This window comes from Nicotiana tabacum, chromosome 18, assembly GCF_000715075.1.
Source record: "Nicotiana tabacum cultivar K326 chromosome 18, ASM71507v2, whole genome shotgun sequence".
Classification (NCBI taxonomy): Eukaryota; Viridiplantae; Streptophyta; class Magnoliopsida; order Solanales; family Solanaceae; genus Nicotiana; species Nicotiana tabacum.
Window position 1 is genome coordinate 60,793,192 of NC_134097.1, and position 25,788 is coordinate 60,818,979.

General features: G+C 37.0%; 1 protein-coding gene and 1 long non-coding RNA gene across 3 annotated transcripts; both read right to left on the minus strand.

Annotated features, from left to right (window-relative positions):
• Window positions 1-10,006: 10,006 nt before the first annotated feature.
• On the minus strand, window positions 10,007-15,620 carry LOC107792615 (putative E3 ubiquitin-protein ligase RHG1A). 2 transcript variants are annotated; one of them, XM_016614851.2, is made up of 7 exons: window positions 15,403-15,620; window positions 15,228-15,273; window positions 12,468-14,294; window positions 11,629-11,679; window positions 10,724-10,822; window positions 10,507-10,650; window positions 10,007-10,387 (listed from the first exon to the last, which is right to left on the minus strand). In XM_016614851.2, exons 3-7 carry the CDS (start codon window positions 14,202-14,204, stop codon window positions 10,256-10,258), a joined length of 2,163 nt encoding a protein of 720 aa, XP_016470337.1. In that variant the 5' UTR covers window positions 14,205-14,294; window positions 15,228-15,273; window positions 15,403-15,620; the 3' UTR covers window positions 10,007-10,255. The 2 variants fall into 2 exon arrangements, with proteins under 2 accessions (XP_016470337.1, XP_016470338.1); XM_016614852.2 differs by having other exon boundaries at window positions 12,468-14,377; window positions 15,403-15,538.
• A 7,982-nt stretch (window positions 15,621-23,602) lies between these two features.
• On the minus strand, window positions 23,603-23,981 carry LOC142172396 (uncharacterized). The gene is made up of 3 exons (XR_012701742.1): window positions 23,900-23,981; window positions 23,761-23,814; window positions 23,603-23,692 (listed from the first exon to the last, which is right to left on the minus strand). It is a non-coding gene; the product is annotated as an uncharacterized LOC142172396 (long non-coding RNA).
• Window positions 23,982-25,788: the final 1,807 nt, after the last annotated feature.

The following is a 25,788-nucleotide window of genomic DNA, read 5'->3' on the forward strand; positions in this document are numbered from 1 at the left end:
AGAATATAGCGAAGCACAAAGAATCCTCTTCCAGCAAAACAGGTGCATCCCGAGAGAGATATGGCCAAAAGATTGGGCAAGCTAGAATTATACAAGCACTCATCCTCACTAAAAAAGAGTCCGGGAAGCAGCAAAAGAATATCAAACCCCATAAGAAGTCATCCGATAAAAGATCACTCATGACATCTCCAAATTACGGTTGTAGATTACATCTCTCAATCCAAAGGAGAAAGAACATAGTGAAGAAGGACCGTCAAGTTCCAGACGTTACTACACAAGGTCTTTGAAAAGATTCCTAGAAGATAACCCTAGAATCAATGAAGGATAATTATCTAAATCCATGCTAAACCCACCATAATCATACATTACCTACCAAAAAACCCTCAAAAATCATCTGCCCATGCCAAGACAAATTTTCACATCTTTCCATACTATCTGGGCCCCACTTCCACTTGTTTTCACATGCTTTGTCACATGAAACACCCTACTTTCACATGCTGTCACATGCTCCCGCATACTTTTACATGTTATACCATGTATATTTCACCCCTTTCACATGTTTTCAGGAGCTTTTTAGTTGTTTTGCCTAAGGTCTTTCACATGCCAAGAGGGATCCACTTGTAGATAAGTTTTCCATATAAGATAGGTTTATTTAATAATGTGAGTTTGTCTTGTAGTAACCTCCTAGTCCTATATAAAGGAGGCCTTGTAGTAGTTGTAAGATCATCTTGTAACCTTTGTAAATCTTTGTGATATATGACATATGAGTTCTTTCTAAATTTCCCTCTTGTTCTTTCTTTCGAATGGGTGGAAAGGCTGGTCCATGTATGAAAATAGAGTAAGAATACTCTAAGAAAGTTAGCTTATTATAGTACAAAAGTTTTCTGAGTTATAAACAGCTAACGTTGGTTATAGTACAAAAGTTTTATAAGTTGTGTAGCTTGGCAAGCCGTCCCTTATGGGTTGTTGAAGCCAGCCCCTTTGTAGGAAAACTTTTGCGACTATAAGCAAATTAACTATTTGTGTTTGTGTAGCTTGGCAAGCCGTCCCTTATGGGTTGTTGAAGCCAGTCGCTTGGGGAAACTTTCGTATCTATGATCTAGTTTGCTTTCTTGGAGTCTCTTGCTCTGTTCTTTATGAGGTCTGGAGTCTTCGGATCAGAAATCATCAGATTTTCGGGGTTGGACCCTTTTGAACTTTCATCACGATCTCGCCTTTTCTTGGTTTGTTTTTGCGCTGCAAGAGCATCTTTCCTGTCCCAAACCATTTTTTCAATGTCAAAATTATTTTCTTCTTTTAAGGGCCAGGTGAAAGAAATAAGATTTTGTGAGCCAGTGGGAAAAGTAGAAAAGGTGTAGTCCAATTTATGTGGGGAATATTCTTGTGGCAACATAGGGAATAAGGTAGGTTTTGAGGAAAAAACTGGGGTCTTTTGTGTCTCAAATGATCATTCTCAAAAGTTGAATTTGTTCTCTGATGGAAATCGTCTCCTTTTGTTGTTGTTGGAAGAATTGAAAAAGTGAAGTTCCTAGCGGACAAATCTCATATTGTAAATTTTTCAATCTTAGTTCCAAGGCTTTGATTAGTCCTACATGGTGAGACGATGTCTGCTCCACCTTTTTCTCAATTGTTTCCACTTTGCTCATCATTTTGTTTTCTGTATGGGCTACGTTCTTTATGGTGTTGCCAATATGTTTAACACTTTGTTTTGGCAGATGAAATATTCTGATTGCCAGTTCATTGTAGCCTCTATGTCACTTGTTGGGGGTTTTTCTCTAGTAGGTAGAATTATATTTTTCTTGGGAATTTTTGGAGCATAACTTATACCCTCTTTTTCAAAAGGTTGAAGTGAGGGAAAATCTTGGGTATGACTGGAGCTTGAAGGACTTAGTGTTGATACCCAATTTTTTCTCATATATTTTAAAATGCATATATACTTTCAAAATAGTGCATGAGCATCAACTAGTATTTTTACATAATTTTTCAGTAATTTTAAAAGAATTTTAACTAAGTTTTCCCTCAAGATAAAATGCAGGCGAATTTATACTGATGTCATAAATGTGCTTCGCCTACGATCTGGTTGAAATTCTAGATTTTTCTGTGCTTTTCATGTGCTATGTGAAGTTACTTCACTGCCTGGGGTCATAATTTTCATGTACTTTTCCTGTGCTATGGGCAGTTACTTCATTGTCCGGGTTACGATATTCCTTTTATTTCTTCAGAAATTGCCTTTTAGCTTCATTATTGCTCAAATCATCTCTATTTTTCTCTCTTGGCTTCCTATATAAGAAACTTCAACCATTAAGCTCAATTGGTCATATTTGAACCTTCAAATTATCTAAAAACACACCAAAGTAGGCGAAAAGTATATCGAATTACATATAAATCTAGCATATTATCACCACCATACACTTAAACTTTTGCTCATCCTCGAGAAAACACAAAACATCACAGTCAAATCACAAAAAAAAAACAGTAACGCTCATTCAAACTCTCGTCAAGCGATTATTCATAGACATCAACCACAAGAGTATAATACCTTTCTTTTGCTCATATTCATATATTGAAACTCGAAACTTCGCTCCTCACAAATCCCGTTGTACCTCATAATCAAATAAATGCCCCCAAAACACGCATCTATAGTAGCAATCACAAACACCAGGGCATATAAAACAAAACACTTACACTCATCAAGGACTTTCACATGCAGCACATATAGTACCATAAGCTTGCCCATTCTATTACTATCCACTGATGTAGGAATCTCAATCCACAATCAAGTAGGACTTATCAAAGCTTGCAATTTTGCCTTGGGTAAGGTATGGATACTTTTGGTTATATAGTGACTAAATCTTCTCTTAGACACTTTAAGCATCACTAACTTCTACTTTTCCCACTCTTTTCTTTTGTAAATACTTCCCACTTTATTTTTATTTTTTCACAGCTCAATCACAGAAGTCCTCAAATTTTTTTTTGTATCCCTCTTCTTTTTTCCCAACTTACACTTTGTTTTAAAGATGAGAATAGAGCTTGAAAAAGAGAATATCAAGGGACTTAACTTTCATTACTTTTATTCTTGGTGCAACTTTGATTTTTCAAGTACAAATATTTTCTCATAACCACAACTTTTTCTCAATCACACAACCTAAAGTAGTTAAGGTAAAGATGGGTCAACATGAGAGATTTATGCAAAATAGACCTGGCTTATAACATGGGTTGCCAAAGAAAAGGTTAATAGGCACAAATTGGGACACTAGTATATTCGTTCATTTAGTAGGCTAATTTAGGCACTAGTGGTTTATATCAAAGAAGGCCTACTATCACTCTAAAGATCAAAACTTCCTAGGATTTTGCCTCAAACAACAGGCACAAAAAGTTCTAGACTGACATGCATACACGAAAATGCACAACAAAGCCTCCCCACATAATTTATGTAGAATTTACAAGTCACTCAGTTTCAACTGTCAATGTACAAATATGATCTCAGAAAGGAGGTTCAAAAAGAACTTCGATGACTCTCATAAAATACTTTCAAGGATTGAATTCTCTTTCCTTCAAGTCCTCTCTATTTTTGTTTATTATAAATAGAAAACCAAAAATGCTTGGTTCAAAATAAAAGCTCACTGGGAAAGAACCAAGTCCAAGAAAATCCAATGAGATTACTATGCTAAAAAAATAATTAAAATGTACTACAAATAAGATATCCCCCACTATATACTTAAAATTGTGCATTGTACCGAATGCACACCATAAATAATACGAGGATAAAAGAAACTCCCTGAAAGTCTAAAGCCCGAAGCATTATCAGCTCATAGGGTACTCAGACTTCTTCCAGACATGGTCCTTTGTACGGGCACCCCATACTTAGTTTCAACCATCTGGCTTGCTTCTGCTTTCTTTCAATGTCTTTTCTTCTCATGCTCCTAAAAAAACAAAAACTATACTAAAAAAATAACACAATAAAAAAAAACTAAAAATCAAAGAAAGTAGTAAAGTTGGGTTGTCTCCAAAGAAGCGTCTAATTTAACGTCGCGCCTCAACGTGAATCACTTTATGCCTCCACCTCGAACTTATGAATTGAACCCCAAGTTTTGATTCAAGCTTATGATTATGTTCTTGGGGCGGTGGAACAAATCTATCTAGCCCAAGGAAATAATATAAGATTCTATGCTTCTTGGCATTTAGATGAGATGAGTAATCCTGTCTTTCTGGCACGAAAAATATCAGAATGTAAGCACTTTGTTCCTCATCCCTTGACTCCTCAATTGGCTCGGATGACTATATTTTCATATCATTATCCAAGCACAATGTGAAAAAATGCTTGGAGTGAGGACCAATGCACTCAAACAAAAAAACTTCAGGACTTTCAACATCCTCAACATCAGTGACACTAGAGTCAACAAAATTTATATCCTCAATGTCCTTGGATTACTCTAATAACACAGCTTCAACATTGGCATCCTCAAATTCTAGTTGTCTAGGTTGTTGGTATTCTATTCTGACCTCCTCCATCAGAGTGTCAACTGCTGACTCTAATTTACATTATTTTTGGCTACTATCCACCATATTGACTTGTTGAACATTCAAAGCTTCCACCACTTGATTCACTTGAGCCTTCAAGTTGTGAATAGTTGTCTCTTCCCTTTTTATCCATAATTGTGTCTCATTATATTGTTCCACAATGCACATTAACATATTCTTGATCTCATTTAGGTCAGCATCCCAGGTTCTTTGATCCTATTAACTTCACAAGTAAAAGTAGAACTATCAGAATAAGGGGTGGGAGAAGGATAAGAAATATAAGCACAACTATAAAAGTGAACATCTTGACCACCACACTTATCACACACATTCTACATATAAGATTGAGTTGATGCACATAACTCGCTCTCGAGAATATTTTGATAATTTTGCCATGGTTAATTTCCTTCACAATAAGCATTAGGAAGATAAAAAGAAAAATTACCAATATCCAAACTCTCATAATTCCAAGATGTCATGTTTCTAAAATAAAAAAAAATAAAAAATAAAAGTTCAAATTTGAAACTAGCAATATTTACAGCTACAACTACACCGTTAGTTCCTCGGCAACGGCGCCAAAATTTGATCATGCCCAACTCTAGTCCTAAAAAGGATAATCGGTCGCTGCAAATATAATATCTTGTCTAAGAGTCCGGGTCGAATCCCACAGAGAACTAAGGATTAGCTGTAGCTATTTAATAACACTAAAAAACATGTTCAAACAATTTTCTAGTTATGAAGATTAAGATTTTTGTTTTAAACTACTTAACTAAAAAATACTAAAGAAATAAGATTATCAACTAAAGAGAAATATGTGAATTGAAGAGAAAAAAGCCTAGGATTATGATTTCCTCAATTATCAAGAATGCTTACTGTGTTCACTATAATGACGCCGAGTTATTCTCCATTGGTCGTGAGTTCTCCTGTTATCATAATTATCTCTCGATCAAAAGCAATAATTTTCTAGAATTATTCTCTCGAACTAACCCTAGTTACTCACAAAGAGCGTGCCAAAGTTTCATTATCTTTAATCCCACTTTTAAATCCAAGTAATAAATCTCTTAATTTACTCAGAAGTGACGTTGTTCAGCACTAACTTAATCGAGTATTATTTTTCAAGCAACACATGATAAATAGGCACAGTTAATCAATGGTCATTCAATTCACAACAAACAAAACATAGTTGAATAAATAGATTATAAAAATGTCTCAATTATAAATAAGCATGGTCAATAATTAATTCCGTCAAAACCCTAGAAGAAAGATTATCGACTCATACCAATACTAGAAAAACATATAAACCATTATTAAACTAATATCCGTAGAAATAAAGATAGAAAAGTAGAGAAAATGTAACGACCCGACCGGTCGTTTTGAGCTCTAGCGCGTCATTCGGCGGTTTGAGGCTTTGAGTTGCTTCACTTCAGGTATTATGACTTGTACGCGTGGTCAAAATTGAATTTCTAGAAGTTGAGGGGTTGATTTGGAAAGGAAATTCTCATTTCGGAAGCTTTTAACTTTTTGGTTAACTTTGGACTTTTGATTAAAGATTCCACCTATATTGATAGAATTGTTTCCTTAGGCTTTATTTGATGTATTTGAGTTACTTTTTTCTAGTTTCAAGTCGTTCAAAGGTCGGTACGTGCGGGATGACATTTTTGGAGTATTCGCTTGGCTTGCTTGGTATTGGATTTGGCTTGTTCGAGGTAAGTAACACTTCTAAACTTGGTACTGAAAGTATGAAACCCCAAATTATGTGTTATGTGTTTGGTGTTGAGGTGACATACAATGCTAGATGATGGGGATGTGGGAGAGCACCGTGTGAATTGTGACTCAGTTATTTCTATGGTACTATGTAGTTACCTGATCTTATCTGTAACCATGAAATCTCTACATGCTAGAGTAATTGAGCTGTGATCCATATTAGAAACCATGTCTAGGCTACATGCTTATCCTGTTGGGACCCATTGAGGTCATTTCTGTTGTTGGGTTATTTGCTTACATTGCAATTACATACTCAGTTGTACGCATTCATATGCATATCATATCTTAGTCTCTGTTACTATTTATTGATACATCACATCATTATTTTTGGGCTGATTTTCATGACATTGTGAGTCCGAGAGATTGGAGAGATTGATGACTGAGCGAGATTGAGGGCCTGATTGTGAGGATATTGTTAGGATCGGGCTGCATGCCGCAACAAGTATTATTGATTTATCTATGGGATCGGGTTGCACGTTGTAGCATGTTTTATTGATTATGCCATGATAGGCTTATTATAGCGCTTGGGCTGAAGGAGCCCCTCCAGAGTCTGTACACTCCCTCAGTAAGCGTAGGTACCTACTGAATGTGAGTGCCGAGTGCGAGTGTTGAGCGCGGGTGCCGAGTGATTGGGAAGATTGAGTGACTGTGAGGACTGAATGGCTGTAAGGACTGAGTGACTGTGAGGATTGAGTGATTGGGAGGACTGAGTGAATTGATACACCAAGAGTATGCATATGATTTTATCACTGCATTGTATTGCAGTTGGCATGCATACATTGACATGTACGCATAGAGATATACTTTCCTCATGCCACTTGATAATGGAACATCTTACCTGTTGTTGGAAGTTTTTGGGAAAAAATCATAGTTTTCAAATTTACTCCTATTTTTGGTATTTTTGGTGAAAAACTTGGGATTTACTGTTATACTTGAAAAGCATGCCTATTTTTCGTAACTGCGAATGAGCTAAGCATCATATCTTTGAGTTACTTCATGTACCATTTTTATTATATTGTTACGAAATGTTACTGGTTATTGGAGTTGGACTCTGACCCTTGTCCCAACTTGTCACTACTTTTAACCTAAGGTTAGGTTTGTTACTTATTGAGTATATGGGGCCAGTTGTACTCATACTACACTTCTGCACCTTGCGTGCAGATTTGGATGTTGACGCTGCTGTGTATGACGGGAGATAGCATTGGAGACGTACCTACGTTCCGGGTATAGCTGGCTCTTGTTCATGGTAGCTCTAGACTTATGAAAAATCTGTTTACGTATAATTTAGACAGACGATATATTTATTTTACACTAGCTTTGTAAACTCTAAATCTTAGAAGCTCATGATTTGTATTACCAGTCCTTGGGAAACTCTTGTATAAAAGCAATTGTAATATCATTTCTTCTCTTAATCAATCTCGAAAAATTAGATAGTTGTTAACTAGCTTAGATAGCGGGTTGGGTTAGGTATCATCACGACTAGTTGAATTTTTGGCCGTGATGCTAACAAACAAGGTAGGAACATAGATATGATAGTAGTATACCAAATAGGAAACATTAAAGTAAGCCACATAAGGACCAAAGACGTGAAAGAAACATACTAAACATAAAACATAGATGGGAACCAAGGTAGAGTGTATGTATGTGTCTAGCGAATGAGTAATCATAACAAAAATTCAACTCCCATTCTTTTCGCATGGAAAAAACAAACGGGCAATCTTATTTCAAACCGCATGGAAATGCTCATCATGCCAACATTATATCAAACGCACAGAAATACCCATCGTGACAAACATTACCCTAAGGCCCCAATCATCATCTCTTATTAAAGATAAAGAAGCTCAAGTAACATGCAAATAACAGGTATTGATGTGTGCTCATAATGCTACAATCAAGTTAAGTACGTAAACAATCTCAAAAATAATGCATCAAATTCCTTTAAGATGTCATAAGTTCTAACATGGATAACTAAACTCCATAGTCATAGAATTAAATGAAGCATAAGTCAAAGGATCACCAAGTTCAACAAGGCACAAAGAAGCATATAACTCCCTCTCCCCTCCCCGAACATGGAAACCCTAGCACATGCATATATGCTCATCACCTTGTATATGCACCACCCTCGCATGTAGCAAACAATATCTTTATTAGAAAAAATTTCCTCAACAAAGCTAGGCGAGATACTTACCTCATTTCGGGACAAATTCCGCAATCCAATACCATATTCCTTAGAAATACTCCTCAGAATAATTAAAACCTAGTCACATATCATCTAAGGAAGTCAAACAATTGTAAAAGAAACATCCTCAATCAAAAAGGGTTCAATCTTAGTCAAAATCCAAAAGTCAACAAAAAGTCAACCCGGGCCTACATTATTGAAATTCGAGATTAAGATCAAATTTCGATTACTCATTCACCTTCGAGTCCAAATATATGATTTGTTTCGAGATCCGATTTTAATTTGGGTTTTGAATCTCAATTTTATAAAATTCCTAATTTCTACCCAAAATCCCAATTTCTACTCTATGAAATCTTGGATTTGATAGTGAAAATTTATGAAAAGGTATTGGAAATTGAATGAAAACAAGTTAAAAGTTACTAACATATGAAGTTGGGAAGAAATTGCTCTCCAATAATCGTCTTTATGGAGTCTAGGTCTCAAAAATAGTGTAAAATGAACTAAGTTCCAAAATTCCCATATTTTACCTAGTCGCAGGTATCGCAATTACGAACTTTTGTTCGCAATTGCGTCCACAAATACGAACAGGGATCGAAATGGGGAATCGTCTTCACAAAAGCGAAGTTGTCCCCTGTTCTCCAGAGTCGCAAATACGATTAGCTCATCGCAATTGCGGAGGCCACCCCTATCGCAAAAGTGGACATAGCTTCGCAAATGCGAAGCTACCCATCCCCCTCCAACATCGCAAATGCAAGCATAATCTCGCAAATGTGAGACTCGTATTTGCGAGTAGGACCTCACAAATGTGAGATCTGCAGTTCAACAACACCAACAACACAACAGTCATACCAAATCAGACAACAACAACCATCCGAGCCCCTCAGGCTCCAATCTGAACATCCACACAAGTATAGTAACATCATACAAACTCGCTCGCAAGCTCAAATCATCAAAATAACATCTAAAATAAAGAATCGATCATCAAAACTCTAAGATTTTCAAAGTTCAAACTCAAACTTCCAACTTTCTTCATAAAGCGCTGAAACAACCTCAGGTTACCCCGAGACAGCAATCAAATATATAAAAGTTCAAAATCATCATACAAAACCACCATAATAATCATAAACTCTAGCCATTTTAAAAATCAAAAATCACTTTTTTCTTTAAAAATTCACATTAAACTTTTTTCAAAAATCAATACGGACCATGCGTGCAAGTCATAAATCATTAAATAAAGCTATGAAAAGTCTCAAAACACAAAAAAGGGAACTAGTACTCAAAACAACCGGTAGAATCATTACAATTTTGCATAAAATAATACATAAATACTAGCATTATTTGTGTATAGTTATGCAAAAAAGAAAAACAAGAATTACACATTGAATTAACAATGCTATGTTTTCTATGGAAAAGAAAAGGAGTACCTATTGTATGAAACAATGCTAGATTCTGTTTGGGATTATTTCTTCCTAGTTCGTACCAAACGACACCTTAGGAAACAGGAAAGGGGTAGGGGTAGGGTGGGGGGGGGGATGAACCAAATAAATACCAATTGTGTCAATAAATTGGTAGGGAAACTGTAAATTCCAAATGAGCAATAATGTAATTTTTTCCTAAATGAATGACTATGATGCTAGTGCTAAATCCACCAGATTAATATCAGAATAAAATAAACAGAGAAAAATACAAATATCTTTCTCCAAGATGCCACGGAAACCACTTTGTTGCGCCATTCTTGGGTGGGCATCAAGAAGACTTTCTTAAATAAGAGAACAAGGTTCAATGCCTTCCTCAGGTATTCAGCCCCGTTGTTTTGCAAATGGGGCATATATTCTTGTGTTTGAGCCATTGTTTAATGCAGTCACTATGAAAATCATGGCCACACTCCAGGGTACCAAGATCCTCTCCATCATTATATTCTTCCTGCAAATTATAGGAAATCCATAAGAACGCCTGAATGAGAAAACTCCAAGAATGTGTATGAACCATATTTTATTAGATCTCTGGCATGTCGCAGTTGTAGAATATTTCAAATTAAGTACCTGACATATAGAGCATGGCTCTGCATCGATGGGTTCTTCTGATTTAACGCAAATATAGCTGTGCTGCTTCAACTGGCACAAAATAGCTTCTTCGCTCAGTCCAGTGCACACATTCCCAATGCGCTCTTCAAGTGCCAGTAACTCCTGCAAACACAGCACCTGGACAAGTTAGCAACGTTTGCATAGAGTATAATGCAATTCTATTTAGCCAACTAACCTCATACGACATGTTATCAACATCAAACCGCATATCCCTATGGCGATCATGAATATCCGCCGTTCCAAAGAAGACTGACTGATCAAGGATCATAACATCCTGGAATATAAGGATATTAAATTCCATATGTGATTTTTTTGATATCTAATCTATCATATGCACATATAGAACTGAGAAGAAAGCTCTTTCACTCTCTTCATCAATGAAAATGACTACTTCCATTACGAATGGAATGGAAAATAAGTTAACGAGTAAAATGATGCCCTGACCGTGATCTTTATCTCCAGGGTGAATAATAGGAATCCAACGAATGAATTTTGATCTAAACAAAAAACAGAATAGTTTTATTTATTTCCTCTCTTGAGCAAAACTTGATGATATATTGCTGTTTGCTCACTTTATACACAGTAACACAGCACTTTTTATGCAGGCTCTAGGCATGCAAGTAAAGAGCATAGCATAATACAGGTTGATAGTTCTGCACGTGCTTTCTAGTTTACAAAATAGTATTTATATATCTGACTTTCAAAAACACATTTTGAAACGTAGAAATAGAAGTTTGAAGTAAATGACTGCTAGCAACAAATCCTTCAAATTAGCCTGTCTTACACATCAAGTTGGTTCATTATTACTTCATATTCCTCCAGACAAGGAAAAACAAACCGCCTAAGACTCAGCTGAAAAAGAATAAAGATGGACAAAAAATATAAAGGCAAAAACATCAGAGGAAGCCTTGGCTTTTCAGCACAAAGTATAGTCTAGCCATGGCAGCCAAAACCAAGGTTCTTGGCTTTGTAGCAACATCTGTTGTACCTCAGACCATGTAGGTGATAGAGAATCTTGTAATCCAATAGAACAGAAAAGCTGTAAACTTATAAAGCCATCATCCTACTCAAGAATCTAACCTCAAGTTGTAAGCCTTCTCCCCTGCGCATAAGATCCAATACATTGCGAATCTGTTCAACAAAAGTGATTAATGGCCAGTTATTGGTAATAAATGGACAGTTTACAATGCAAACTACATCCATAAAAAAGAATTAAAGCTTTCTCATTCTAGTCTTTTACAAAAACCTCCAATTAAGCTGGAAACTAGGTGAGGCTAACACTATTAACTATAAGCTAAATGCACCATTGCTCCTTGTAACAATAATTGCATGAGAGAAAGATAATCTACGAAACAAACCCCAAACCAAAAGAGCAGACCTTTTCCACATCAAAGCTTGGAAACTGCATCCAAGAATAAAAAGGTAAAATGGACTCCTAACTCCCTATAAGATAATGCACTTGTGAGAGGTTGTACATTACACTAAGATCCCACTAAATTACATCTAGCGTAGACACTAGCAAAAGCACTTCAGAAATTTTATCATCAAAGAGGTTTAACCGGTTTGTGGTGACAAAACGTCAAGAGGAACACAGTTGGATATTTCAGGATACAACTATAGAATACATTTGCATCCACAACTACAAGAGTAACATACATTATCTGTGCAAAACCTGAGAGGGACATAAGTAAGAAAGCTCAATCTGCTATATTTGGGATCACAAATTTAGGTTCATTGAGATGTTATTGTAGTGACCCTTGGATTTTATTGCGATGCATGCCCTAATATTCCTATGGGTAAGCAAATTATTGAGTGATACGTAAATAAGGCCTATTATAAGCAGATTAGGGTCTAAGTCCACTTTGGCTTCATATAACAAATGTGAAAGCATATTTGACCATATAAGTTGCAGAACATACCTCAGAGACTAGCCTGCTTCTTCCTTCACTGGCAGAAGCCAAAGTCCTTCTAGAATGAGAAGCTCCAATACCACCATCAAGATGTCTCTCCAACAATGCTGTGGACCTTGACCTTGATTGACGATGTCCATGATTGCCAGAAAGTTCCAACGCCCGAGAGGCAGCACTCAGACATAGTGAAGGACTAATACCACTATGACCTCCAGGTTCAGCATCAGCTGAAGACAACAAAGACCTTCGGACATATTCAGACAGTCTCCGGGAATATTGTGGAGGATTTCTGTGTTGAACCCAAGAAGGAGAAGACAAGTTGGAGTGTGAACTCGAGCTACTTCGAGATGTGGATGCAACATTTCCAACACTGGAAATATTCCCACCACCAGCTAAACTCCAGTTGACAGGATTTTGGTTCAGATTTCTTGCATCAGTAGCAGGTATAAACATTGGATGTTGTGAAATGTTCCTTGACAAACTTCTTGAGTGGGGTTCTTGATATGGTGCAGAGTCTCTCTCTCTAGATGCAGAAAAGCTTGATGAACTGCTAGATCTCGAGTTAGGTGCTAAATCCCACCTAGCCTCTGAACTTCGATGCAGAGAAGGAACATGGACCACCGGGGCCTGGCTTTGAGGATTTACATTATCTGCTGCAGACATAGACATCAAATTCAAAGAACTATTATGGAAGACCCTTGATGAGTGCCAGTCAGATGACACAATAACATTTCCAGCATCCGCCACAGCAGGAAACAGGTTATTGGGAATGGTATCCTGTTGATGTGAGCTATTAACCCTCAGCCTGAAAGTATTACGGGAACTTTCGGCAAGTCCAGAAGCAGGTAAACGAAGTGGACTTTCTGAAGTGGGTCCTCCCATTGAAAGCCCAAGTCTTGGGTTAAGCTGCTCTGACAAATTGATGCTTCTGCTCCCTTCTGTTGGAGCACAGATACTTGCACCTGTGCACATACTATGTGGAGAAGGTAGAGAATGCCATAAGCTGTTTTCGGCATGTGGAATATAATTTCTACTTCCACTTGCTGAAGATTGGCCCAGATGTCCTTCAAGTGCTTTTCTCTTGCAAGATAAGCGACGACCATCCAACGAAGAGCCTGGCCTGCCATCATTTTCATCTATCAAGAATCCATTAGTACCAGAAGGCCCAGCAAAAGTATGACAAGCAGTAGCAGATGACATCCGCTCTTTTCCTGGTAAATCAGACTTGTATGCTGGAGTACATTCCATTATTTGACAGTCATCTTCACTGTCATCATTACCATGGTGCCCCTCAAACCCTGAATTTGTGTTGATATCATGAGGAAGGGTAGCTGGACTAGAACCTTGAGAGAATATACTGCTGTTAGCCATCTGCACACTGTTCAAATTTACTTCTACATTACTCAATGAAAGAATGTTGGGCGACCCATATTGATGTTCGTCAGAGAAGTGAGAAGGTTCCGGAAATGCATTCATTGTAGATGACCAACCATGATCTCTTTTCCGTTCACTCTGACCAGCATGATTTGTGGAGCTCGGTTCTCCTAAACCCCACCCCATTATGTTCCGTCTCTCTTGGCTCACAGGATTAAGAAAAGAAATATTATTCTCATTAGGTGATACCACATAATCTGGTACACGACTATTCCAGCACATCTGCTGATCTATACCATCACCCGATGTTGAAGTAGAACCAAAATCTAAAGTTTCTGAAAATGAACCGATGGTACTTTGTTGCCCTTGCATTAGGGCTATGTTATACTCTATTCACAATCCACAAGAGAGTCTAAGAAGGAACTGCAGAGTGCAGAGACCCGCACCTAGTCCTTCAGTAACCTGGAAAGTAGAGAACCGTGTAAAAAGTCAATGTTACATTGCCTTGAAAGCAACTGATCGAGTGCACCTCATGAAAATTTGCACTACAATGAGTGAAATGGTTTCTGTTAGATTGAAGTAGTAGGAATACTTTAAGCAACAACAACTATGTAAAAGTATTCTCATACCACAACTACATTGCATACCAAAGAACCAGATAAAACCTATCAAACACCCTAGTCTTCAAATATAAGTAAAGGTAAATTGAAGCACAGCAAACCAGAAAACAACATCCCACTAGAAATATAGAAACCCCATCCCCTAAACCAACCCCAGGAGAAATAAACAAGAGAAGATATCAAAGAACTAAACATCCATGGCCAAGCCAAATATAAACATTGACAAGAAAAGAAGCAAGATTTACTTGAAACTACAAATAAAAAAAGGGTATACATCTGCAATCTGATTACATGTAGGTAGACATCAAGAACCAAAGAAGGAAGATAAAAATTTCTTAATTTCCAAATATCCAATATAATTGGTCAAATAAAAATCAATGTCTTTCCAACCATCTAAACATAAGAGCTAAAAAGAGTTGTTTTTTTTTCAAAAAAGACAAGCTTTTAACTCATTCCATCTCTAAAACAGCTCTATAAAGAACCATCAAAGAACGAAAAGATACTTAATTTCGAAAAAGAGGTGGAAGCAGGTATGCACCAAGTCAAAAATCAGCCAAAAAAAGGAGCTTTTTAACACAGAAAATAGTGAAAATTCTAAAGGGAAATCTCCACCATCTCAAATAAATGGAATTTACACACAAACCCAGAACTAAAAATGAGAAAGCGACACAAAAATAATCAAAAAAAAAAAAAAAAAACTTTGAAAAGGGGGAGAAAAATCACCAAAAAAAATGGAGGCAACAGAGAAGATCGAGTAAAAGAGAAATAAATTTACCTTTGAAAGAGAAACAAGTGAAGCAGCAGATCTACAGTGACACCACCTACAAAATGGGCAACAAAGCATTAGATATGATTTTCAAAATATGAGCAAAATGATTTCACCTCTCTGTTGACCGAGATTGCTTCTTTCCCTCTAATACAAAAGAACCAAAGATACATGCAAGACTCACGGAGTTTAACAGAAGACCACGAAAGGGAGGTCGTGTGGGTGGATGGGGAGTTGAAGGATGAGATGACAATGAAATGGTGGGTGGAAACAAAAAAGCAAAATACACATATACTACTAGCTATACAGAGAATATGAGGGAAGAGGTGGTGGCCTATTATACAGAAAGAAAATAAGCAACAAAAAGGAGATTTAATGATTTATGACTAAATAACTACACATATACCAAAAATACAAATACATTAAATAGGATATCCTATATCAGAGCAGTTTCCAAGGATAGATGTTGAAAGGAATTAGAAGCCGTTTGGATTTGGTTGTTTTAAGTGTTTTTAAGTCAAAATAATTTTTAAGTCATTTTATAGTGTTTGAATAAAGTAAAAAAATGCTTTTAAGTTAAAATGACAAAAAAAAAAATCAAAAGCTAAAAGTTAGAATTTTTAAATTATGACTTAAAAACTATTTTGACTTAAAAGTCACTTAAAACAATTTCATCCAAACGGGCTCTTAGTAAATGTTATGAAGGTAAGTAAAAGGAAAAGGAAAAGAAATCAATTTAACTCGCTTATGTTGTCTTTATTTATGTAAAGTGAGGAGTCGGTTGGTTGTCGGTTAGAGTTATGCAGGTAATTAGTTATATATGTATTAGTTATGTAGGTATTAGTTATGTATGTATTAGTTATGCATGAATAAGTAATGTAGGGATCAGTTATGCAGGGATAATTTATGCCAGGTTGAGTTATGTTGGGATTAGTTATGCATGGATTAATTATGCGGTAGTTATATAAGGATTAGTAATATAAATATAATGTGAGTGTTATTTATATTAGCTTACTTTATTTTATTAAAATTGTTAGTATAATTTAAATATTTTTTTTTAAACAAAAAAATACAAGTTTGAATAAAGGGTATTCTTGTCATTTTGTGTTTTAATACAAGTATTACTAATACATGTATAAGTTATTCCACCTTCTACCCTACATAAAGAATACATAGATCCCTCATAACTTATACATGTATTAGTTATGCGGAAAAGAAAAACATGAACTAAATATTGTATTAGCAATGCTACATATTATGTGGAAAAGAGAGAAAAAACAACTTCTATGTGGAAATTATTTTGTCCCCTTCTTTAACCAAACAATGTATAAAATTATGCTAATTTTAATACATGAATAACTCTTCTCTAACCAGCTACCAAACGACCCCTAAAGTATGGTAGATTCCCAAGTACTACTATGAATAATGGAAAAAGTATTATTATAATTATAATGGATTCTTTGAATATGATTTGACATAAATTAGGCCTAAATAAAACGAACATTTAGAATTAACTTGAGATTAAGGCATTATTAGAGTTTTTGACCAATATTGTCACTTATCTTTGATGGTAGGTCTATTTTGGTCCCTTAAATATAACCACGAGCATATTTAGTCCCTTAAGTATGCTAAAGTGGAGCACATTTAGTCTCACTGACACAATGTGTTCAAAAACTAATGGTGTTACCTAACTCTGATTCATGAAGCAAATCTTTTGCTCTGAAGCAAAACATTTCCTCTCCTTTTATTGGATAACGCAAATTATCACTTTAATTCCTCATTTTTAGATAATGTCTTCTAAAATTTTGACCTTGAAAATATCCCCTTCTATGTCAGCTTTCAATGAGAAAATGATATTGTATAGCCGCTTTAAAAATAATAGCCAAAAAAATTTATATATTTTTTTGTATATATATACATTTAAAAATTTCGGTTGATTTGTCCAAAAAAATTAAAAATTGAAAAAAATAGAGTTGTCAGGATCACTTCTAGGCATATTATTGAAGCAAGAATAACCATGTTATATTATCACTTTTAGCCCGTACCAGAAACTATTTACATCTGGTAGCCGAAAAAATATATAATAAATTTGTATTATTTTTGTATATTAACATACAAAATGGATATATCAAAAAAAATATACAAATTTTATATATATTTTCGGCTATTATTTTTACAGCGGCTATATATTCTCATTGAAAACTAGCACATAAGGTGATATTTTCAAGGTCAAAATTCTAGAAGACATTATCTAAAAATGAGGAATTAAAGTGGTAATTTGCGTTATCCAATAAAAGGGGATGAACCGTTTTGCTTCAGAGCAGAAAATTTGCTTCATGAATCAGAGTTGGGTAACACTGTTAGTTTTTTAACACATTGCGCCAGTAAGACTAAAGGTGTTCCACTTTAGCATACTTAAGGGACTAAATATGTGCAAGGTTATATTTGAGGGACCAAAATAGACATACCTTCAAAGATACGGGACAATATTGGCCCAAAACACGGCATTATTAATTGAAAGAATAAATATAGGAAATACATTGAATAAAGTGCAATAAAAGAGGTTGATTTAGTGATAAGATGTATCTCATCCGTTGCAATTAATGTGAACCTATTTCTTTTTTAGTTTGATCATTAAAAGAAATTTACCTTTATACAATTATATATGCCTCATTTTACACTATAAGTTCAATAATCTTCTCGTTTTTTTAACCCAGTAACAAATTAAATAGGTTCACATAAATTGAAATAATGTCTATTAATTAGGAGTCTAAGTAGGAGTTAAAAAATAAAAAGAGTTTAAATTTTGTAAAATTCTTTATGCAATTAAATCACTATAATTATATGTCAATTTCAATGATAGCACTAATTGTTAACTTGGAAAAATGATAATTTACTATCACATGTTTAACTACACTAAGATTTAAATTAACTGTCAATATATATAACTAAAATTTAAATTTGTTTTACTATCACGTTAAATTGACTTTATATGGTCATGGCAAATCAGATATGATTATCTGAAAAATATAATAGTAACATATTATAATCGATTGAATTGAATTAATAGCATAAAATCCCTTATATATACAATGAATATGATTAAATCCATCAAAGCGCTATTGATACGCTAAGGAGGACAGGGAAAATTGAATAGAGAAAGGCATGCTTTCCCGGCTGCCTCTATTGCCTGCCAGCTATGCTAGTTGCTTAACAAATGGCTTCTTTTCTTTGTCTATCTGCTCACTTTCTTTCAATCTTTCTTTCCTTTTACTTTTCTTACAGAGTTGGTTTTTCTTTGCCTTTTGGTTATCTTTCTCCCTCTTATAATCACTTTGATTGATGAGATGTTACTTGGCGCATACACAGAAGAAGAAATGGCAGTACATTTTTTTTTTGTGGTGAAAACACGTTTACTTTTTTATGTTGTCATGAGAAGTTTTACGGTGCGCCTTAAATAACTGATATTAGTTGTATGAAGTATTTTTTTATTTCACAAATTTGTAAATCTATATCATATACGTTTGAGTCTACAAAAATCTAGGTCCACAAAATTATAATTTATAAGATAAAAAAACAGTCTTGTACAACAAATATTAACTGTATGAGACACAAAATAAAAAAAATTAATTCTATTAACCCTCTCATTTTTATTTAACACCCCCCCCCCCGGATTTTCTGTGTCTTTTCAGTAAATTTTTCTTATTTTTGGACTTTATTTTACGTTGTTTGGTAACGGGTGGAATCATGGCCCCTCTCCTCGCGAATCCGGAACCAAAATGTGTTTTTTTTTACTAAAAATACGCAAATAAGTGTTAAAAAAAGTTACCAAACTATATATAACGCCACAAATAGTGGCGCTATACAGTAACGTTAACTGCACCGTTACTGTATAGCGCCACTATTTGTGGCGCTATACTGACACACCTTACATAGCGCCATTAATAGTGGCGTTATACCCTTATTACCTGACCCCACCAATAATTTTTGGGTTCAATAATTTAAAAGCGTATAAAGCCACTTTTTATGGCGCTATGTACAAAAAAAAAAAAAAAAACCTCGGCTAGCCATTTCCTATATAAACATCGTAGAATCGCCACAACTTCATTCAAAAAATTTTGTTAACTCTTGTTGGTTTCTATTGTTGTTAAATTCTCCAGCATTTTTTCATTATATCTGAAGAACGTAGAATAAGAATATCATTATATTGGGGGGGTGAGGTTGTGATGGAGAATAACTTTGTGGGCTACAGTTTACCTGCTAAGTGTAATGTTAAATTGCCACTTTCAATGGAGTACGAAACATTGATATCGTTGTTATGCAAAAAAATGAGTGTGAGAAAACGTTCAGTGATACTCAAAGTAACCGGAAGATATCCGTATTCCGTTACGCCGCAAGGGGTTGCTTTTTACTCAGAGTTTAACATCGACGATGATGACACTTTGAGTGATTTCTTGAGGACTCCGGACGAATGTCGGGAATTTCTTGTAATCACAATGTTGGAGATGTACGTGAAGGTCGAAGACGTTCCAAAAAATGAGGTTGTGCGTAGTAGAGATAACCCCCAGTCATCGGGTGGTTATTTTGGATCAGTTTTTGTCGGACATGTTCCGGATGAAAGATTTTTTCTTGATTTAAATTTATCACCGTCGGCGAATGAGCAGCGAGAAAATAATTTATACCCTGCTTTCCATAATTCACAAGAAGAGTGGTAAACTTCAATTTTCATTTGTGTTAATTATGTATATTTTTGCGTATTGAATTAATTTTAATGCTCATTTATTTAATAGGGGGTACCGGTCGGATATGAATTTTACAAGTGGCCCATCCGGTAGTCATCACCTAACTGAAAACATCCATCATGGAATGTCATCACATTACGACTTGTAAGTGAAAAGCTACAGCCATATATAAAGCATTTATTAATTTAGTAGCTTATATTTTTGTTGAAATGTGCAGTAAAAACGAGCAAGTTGAACTACCCGTACTCACTCAATTGCCCGAAAACGACGTATTACATCAGGATCTGGCAGATGCACAAAGTGAGGAAGAGAACAGCGATTACGATAACAATGCCGATGAATCGGGAGACGAGACACCATTTGCTCGTGAGGATGGTGATGAAGAGGACGAGGAGGAATGACCCGATTTGAAGAGAGCCCCCATAGACGAAAAGTGTACGAGTCTGAAGTGCCGTTTCATTCAAGGGAGATTCCTTATATTGATAACTTGCCAACCGTGCCGGATGTGGAAGCTCTCACAAGGGATTTTGATGAAATCCGGACAGCAATGTGGGATGAGTCTAGACCAACGGTGCTTGCAAAAGGGATGTTTTTTCCTGATAAAGCACGCGTAAGCAGGGCTTGTAAAATGCACAATGTTAAAGAGTGTCGTGAGATGCAGGTATCGGAGTCAAGTCCGACGGTATACAAGGCTATTTGCCGCAGGTGGTTTTGGCCATGTAATTGGATGTTGCGTGCGTCGAAGAAGAAGACATGTATGTGGAAAGTGGGTAAATACATTCCCACCCACACATGCGAAATGGACACTTTCAACGGGAATCACTTCAACTTGGATATTGACTTGATATCTCTTGTCCTTATTCCGCACATCGAAGCGTCCATAAGGTATAAAATCAAAGAGTGCATTACAGCAGTCCACCGGGAATATGGCCACACAATTACTAAAAGAAAGGCATATCTTGGGCGCAAAAGAGCGTTTGAAATAGTCTATGGTAACTGGGATAAGTCATTTGCAGATCTGTCTAGGTACATGGCTGCACTACAACACTTTAACCCCGGAACAGTTATTGAATGGAAGCTTGAGCGGAGTCCGGGTAAACCAGAATATATATTCAATTACGTGTTTTGGGCGTTTAAACCAGCAATTGATGGTTTTCCGTATTGTCGGCCCGTAATATCCATAGACGGAACTCATGTCTATGGAAAGTACGATATCAAGCTATTGATAGTCGTGGCAGTGGATGCTAATGGACAGATATTTCCTCTAGCCTTTGCTATTTGTGCAAATGAAAGCACAGAGACGTGGACAATGTTTTTGAACCACTTGAAAGAGCACGTTGTCAAACATCGTTCAGGTATTTGTCTAATATCTGATCGGCACGGGGGTATATTAAGTTCTGTGGAGAACCTTCCTGCCTGGCAAGAACCTTATGCATACCACCGTTACTGTGTGAGGCACTTTAAGGCCAATTTCAAGAAGGCACATCCCAAAAAGGATCTACATGATTTGATGTGGATGGCAGCAACAGACCACCAACAACATAAATTCCAGAGGCATATGGATTATATTAGGCAAGAAGACGAGGCAACATATCGTTGGTTAATGCGACATGATCCTGAAAAGTGGACGTTGCATGCAGATGGTGGCAGGCGTTGGGGAATTCTTACTACAAATGTGTCAGAATCCTTCAACGGGTTATTAAAGTCGGCAAGAGGATTGCCCATCACAGCCATGGTGCGTATGTCATTCAAGCAGATGGCGAAGAGGTTTGTGCAACGGTCTGCAGCTGCAACGGAATTGATGGAAAGGGGTGTTGAATTTATGACAGTGCCTATGAAGAAATTAGAGAAATACAGACGGTGAGCACATTGGCATTCCTTTTTGCAATATGATAACGAACGAGGTATTTTTGAAGTTCGCACCGCTATCCATAATAATCGGGGTAATAATGTACATACTGTAAATGAATCCACAAGGTTATGCTCATGTGGGAAATGGTCAATCTACCACATGCCCTGTTCACATGCCATTAAGTGTTTTCAACATGTTGGTTATGCGGAGACCAACTATATTGATCAACAATATAGTGTTTCCAAATACCTAAACACATATAGTGGTCAGTTGCAACCAGTGGGTTCTGAGCATTATTGGCCCCTAGAACCATTTAAAATGGTGTGTAACAAGTCCTATTTGCGTAAAAGACAGGTGCAGAAGAGAACGCGTATACGGAACCAAATGGATGTTAGTGATATCGTATATGCGCGCAAATGTGGTATATGCTCGCAAACAGGCCACGACCGTAGAAAATGTCCTTTGGGTGGCAACAATAATCAAGCTCAGGGCGGGTGTTCTTCTATTGTACCTAACTACCCATGAGTTCATGTTGTAATAATTAGTTGTTATGTATACGATTTAAGTATTTATGAAATAATATTTTCTTGTTTGTTTTTTATGAATTGTACTTTCCCTTTTTACCTATTTAAATAATAATTTAATATAATTATCGGTATATTTATCATGTGTGTTGTCTTGTCGCTATCACGATATTTAAAACACAAAATATAGCACCATTATATATGGCGCTATGTGTGTCTTGTCTTGTCGAACTGAAAAAGCTGAAAAAGCTGACCGGCTGACATAAAGTCGTCTTGTCAACATCATGATATGGTGCCATTAGATATGGCGCTATATGTGTGTTGTTTTGCCTATAAATAATGGGGTCATTGTAGTTATTTTGTGTGCTAAAAATTCCCCCCAAGAAATATTTCATTAAAAGTAAGTAAGGTTTTTATTATAAGCAAATATTTCACAAATGGCTCAACCTGGTCGTCCACCAATTTGCTTATGTGGAAAACCATGCATGATGGATTGTGGGTGGGAAGGTGCTAACACTGGACGCCGCTATTGGTGCTGTATGAACACGTTGTACAAGCAACCCGACGAACCTACTTGTGAATTTGATGAATGGGCTGAGGAACCATGTTATCAGGAAAGCTACAGGGATAGATTACAGGAATTTCATAATATGTGGTTATACCAGCATAGAATACAAAAGGAGGGAGATAAAATTATTACAGAAATGAGGGAGAAACTGGAGGAGGTGGAAGATAAAAAATGGAGAGCAGAATGGAATTGTGAAGCATACAAGGAACGCAACGAAAAATATAAACGGGAACTTACGGAGGTGAAGGCGAGAGTGAAAGAGTTAGAAGAAGAAAAAGAACAAATGGAAGAACGATTTAAGTGGTTGGAGCGAAGAATAAATGACAACTGAGGATGGAGCATTGGCGTGTATGTGTTTAGTGTCATTTTCATATGTCATGTATTTTTATTATGTTAGCATGTTATGTTTGTGTTTGTGTTGTAGTAATGTTTTCCTTGTTTGTTGTACTAAATTTTATTTTAATTTAAGTGGAAGTTAAGTTTAAGTTGTTGTGTTACTATACCAAATACTATAAAACGAAATGAGAACTAAAAAAAGTAACTGTCATATTCGATTAAATATTGTTGTTAATGTATACAAAAATATTATTTACACCAAAAAAACATAAAAATGGAAGACCGAATCAATGTGTCCCGCATCCGGTGTGTCTCAAAGTAGCCGTTGGCCTGAGACGCATCCCCTGCCGCCCGGGTATGCTATCAGGATCATCATCATCAAGTCGTCTCCTTATGGCCGGATGCGGCACAGGATGACATGTATCGGTGGTGCTGTCAGGTCCAGTAGAAGGCTACATAATAATATCAAACTTAGTATAGAAAACTACATAACAATTCACAAAAATTTATATTATCTTACCATAATCGTGTCTGGATCCTGAATGTAGTCATCTGTCGCAGCATCGCATGAAGCCTAAAAAAGTAAATTAATAAAGTTAAAGAAAATAAATAAGTTATAGTAAAAACAGTAATAAAATTTAATACTAATAAACTCATACCTGCGCATGTGATGAGCTGCCATAACTCAGTCGGTGCCCACTATCAAAATCTCGGATCGGTCGAGACTCATCAGTGGTAAACGGGCCAGGGAAATATCTACCCAACTCCACTCCTTGAAAATCCGAGCCCGTGATCAAGAATTGACCCGATGGGGTCACCTGCGACGTCCCTGGAGTGTCATAAATGCCAAGGCTGTAAGACGGCATGTCGGTCTCATGTATGCCACCTCCCATATCAGCAACAACATCATCAGCAGGAGCCTCAAAGCCCCCTTGCTGGGGACCTCCTCACCGCCCACGACCACGTCGTCCAGCACTAGCAGGTCGTCGTGGAGCAGCAGCAGCTCGTCGGCCACCACCCCGTGGCATACCACGACCTCGCTGGTACGTGGCTGGGTCAACATAATCTGGCTGGTGTGCCAAACGCTGATCCGATCGGCCTCGCTGCAGTGTCTGGGCAGCCACATCCATTAAGCGACGACTATAGTCCTGCATGATCACAGGATCGTGGACATAACTCTGCATCTGCTGCCCCATACGATATACGGTATGCAATCCAATCGCCTGCACAAAAGTTTTTAATATAAACTACGTATTTGACTAGAAATTACTATTAATGTAATTGATAATAACAGAAAACATACCAGAGCCTCATGTCTCCCGGCGTATGAGACGTACCGACCATCTACCTGATGAACTGGGTTCCCGATAAAAAGTCGGGAAAACAGTGCGGTACCATGCCATATAAACTTCGATAGGAAAGTGTTGCGGAGCTGGGGTCAAGTCCCCTCGGCTGTCCCAAATACCCAACTGCGCTGTCAGCCAATCAATAAATGTGTCGTCCACTCTCATCCGATCATCCCTCTCATAATGTAAAGGATCCTATGCAGGCCGAGTCGGTATAGACTACAGAAATCCAAACTGACGAAATACTCGCTCTGAGGCATGATGCTCAACAATATCGAGGCACGTGAGAGGGACGGAAGCCCTCCAAATATGGCGGCTGTGTGTGCAATACGCTGGCAGGGTACCTATCAGCTCTTCGCTGTACGGCTTCCAGATGAACTATCAAATAATAACACAAATCGTTAGTATGCGCAACACCTAGTTAAACAATAATTGGTAAGTTTAGTTAGATATTCACCTGTGCATCCTCCAGAAAATCCAACACATCCCTACAGAAGGGGAGATTATGATGGCCATGATACTCTCGTGCAAGTCTACGACGCAATACCCACCTACAAGCTAGAGGGAGATCAGGAATATGTACATTAGCCGGTAGCTGTGGTAGAGGTGGCCGAAGCTGCAGAAATCGCTCCCACACCCAAACCTAACATACAAAGTTGACGTAAAGATTAACTATAACTAGGTAGAATTGTAACTAAAGGACATATTATTTGAATAAGTTGTCACCTGTAGAAGTGGCAGAAAGCCAGAAACGTCTCTCTGTGTGCCCATGGATGCCCGACACATCTGCCTGTACAAAAAAGATAGGACAGCACCACCCCAGCTGTAGCTGACTGTATCATCGAAGTCCGCAATATGATGTAGAAAACGGAGGCTCACTAGGTTCCCCGAAGTGTTCGGGAACAAGACCCCCCCCAAATAGAAGGAGCAACAACAGCCTCGTATATTGCTCCACATCCACCTCCGCTGAGTCGTCGGTGATAGTATCGTGGATCTGCACCAAGTGGTCTCTAATGGGGACCAACTGCATACGACTGCTCCCAATTGCTACATCTGGGTCCTCGGATCTGAAGCCCGTGAGCCTGTGCAACATATCCATATATGAAGCCCGATTAAAATATCTCATATTCCCAGGCAGTAAAACTGGCAAGTCATCGGTGGACAGGCCATATAAAATCTCGACGTCCTGGAGTGTGATGGTG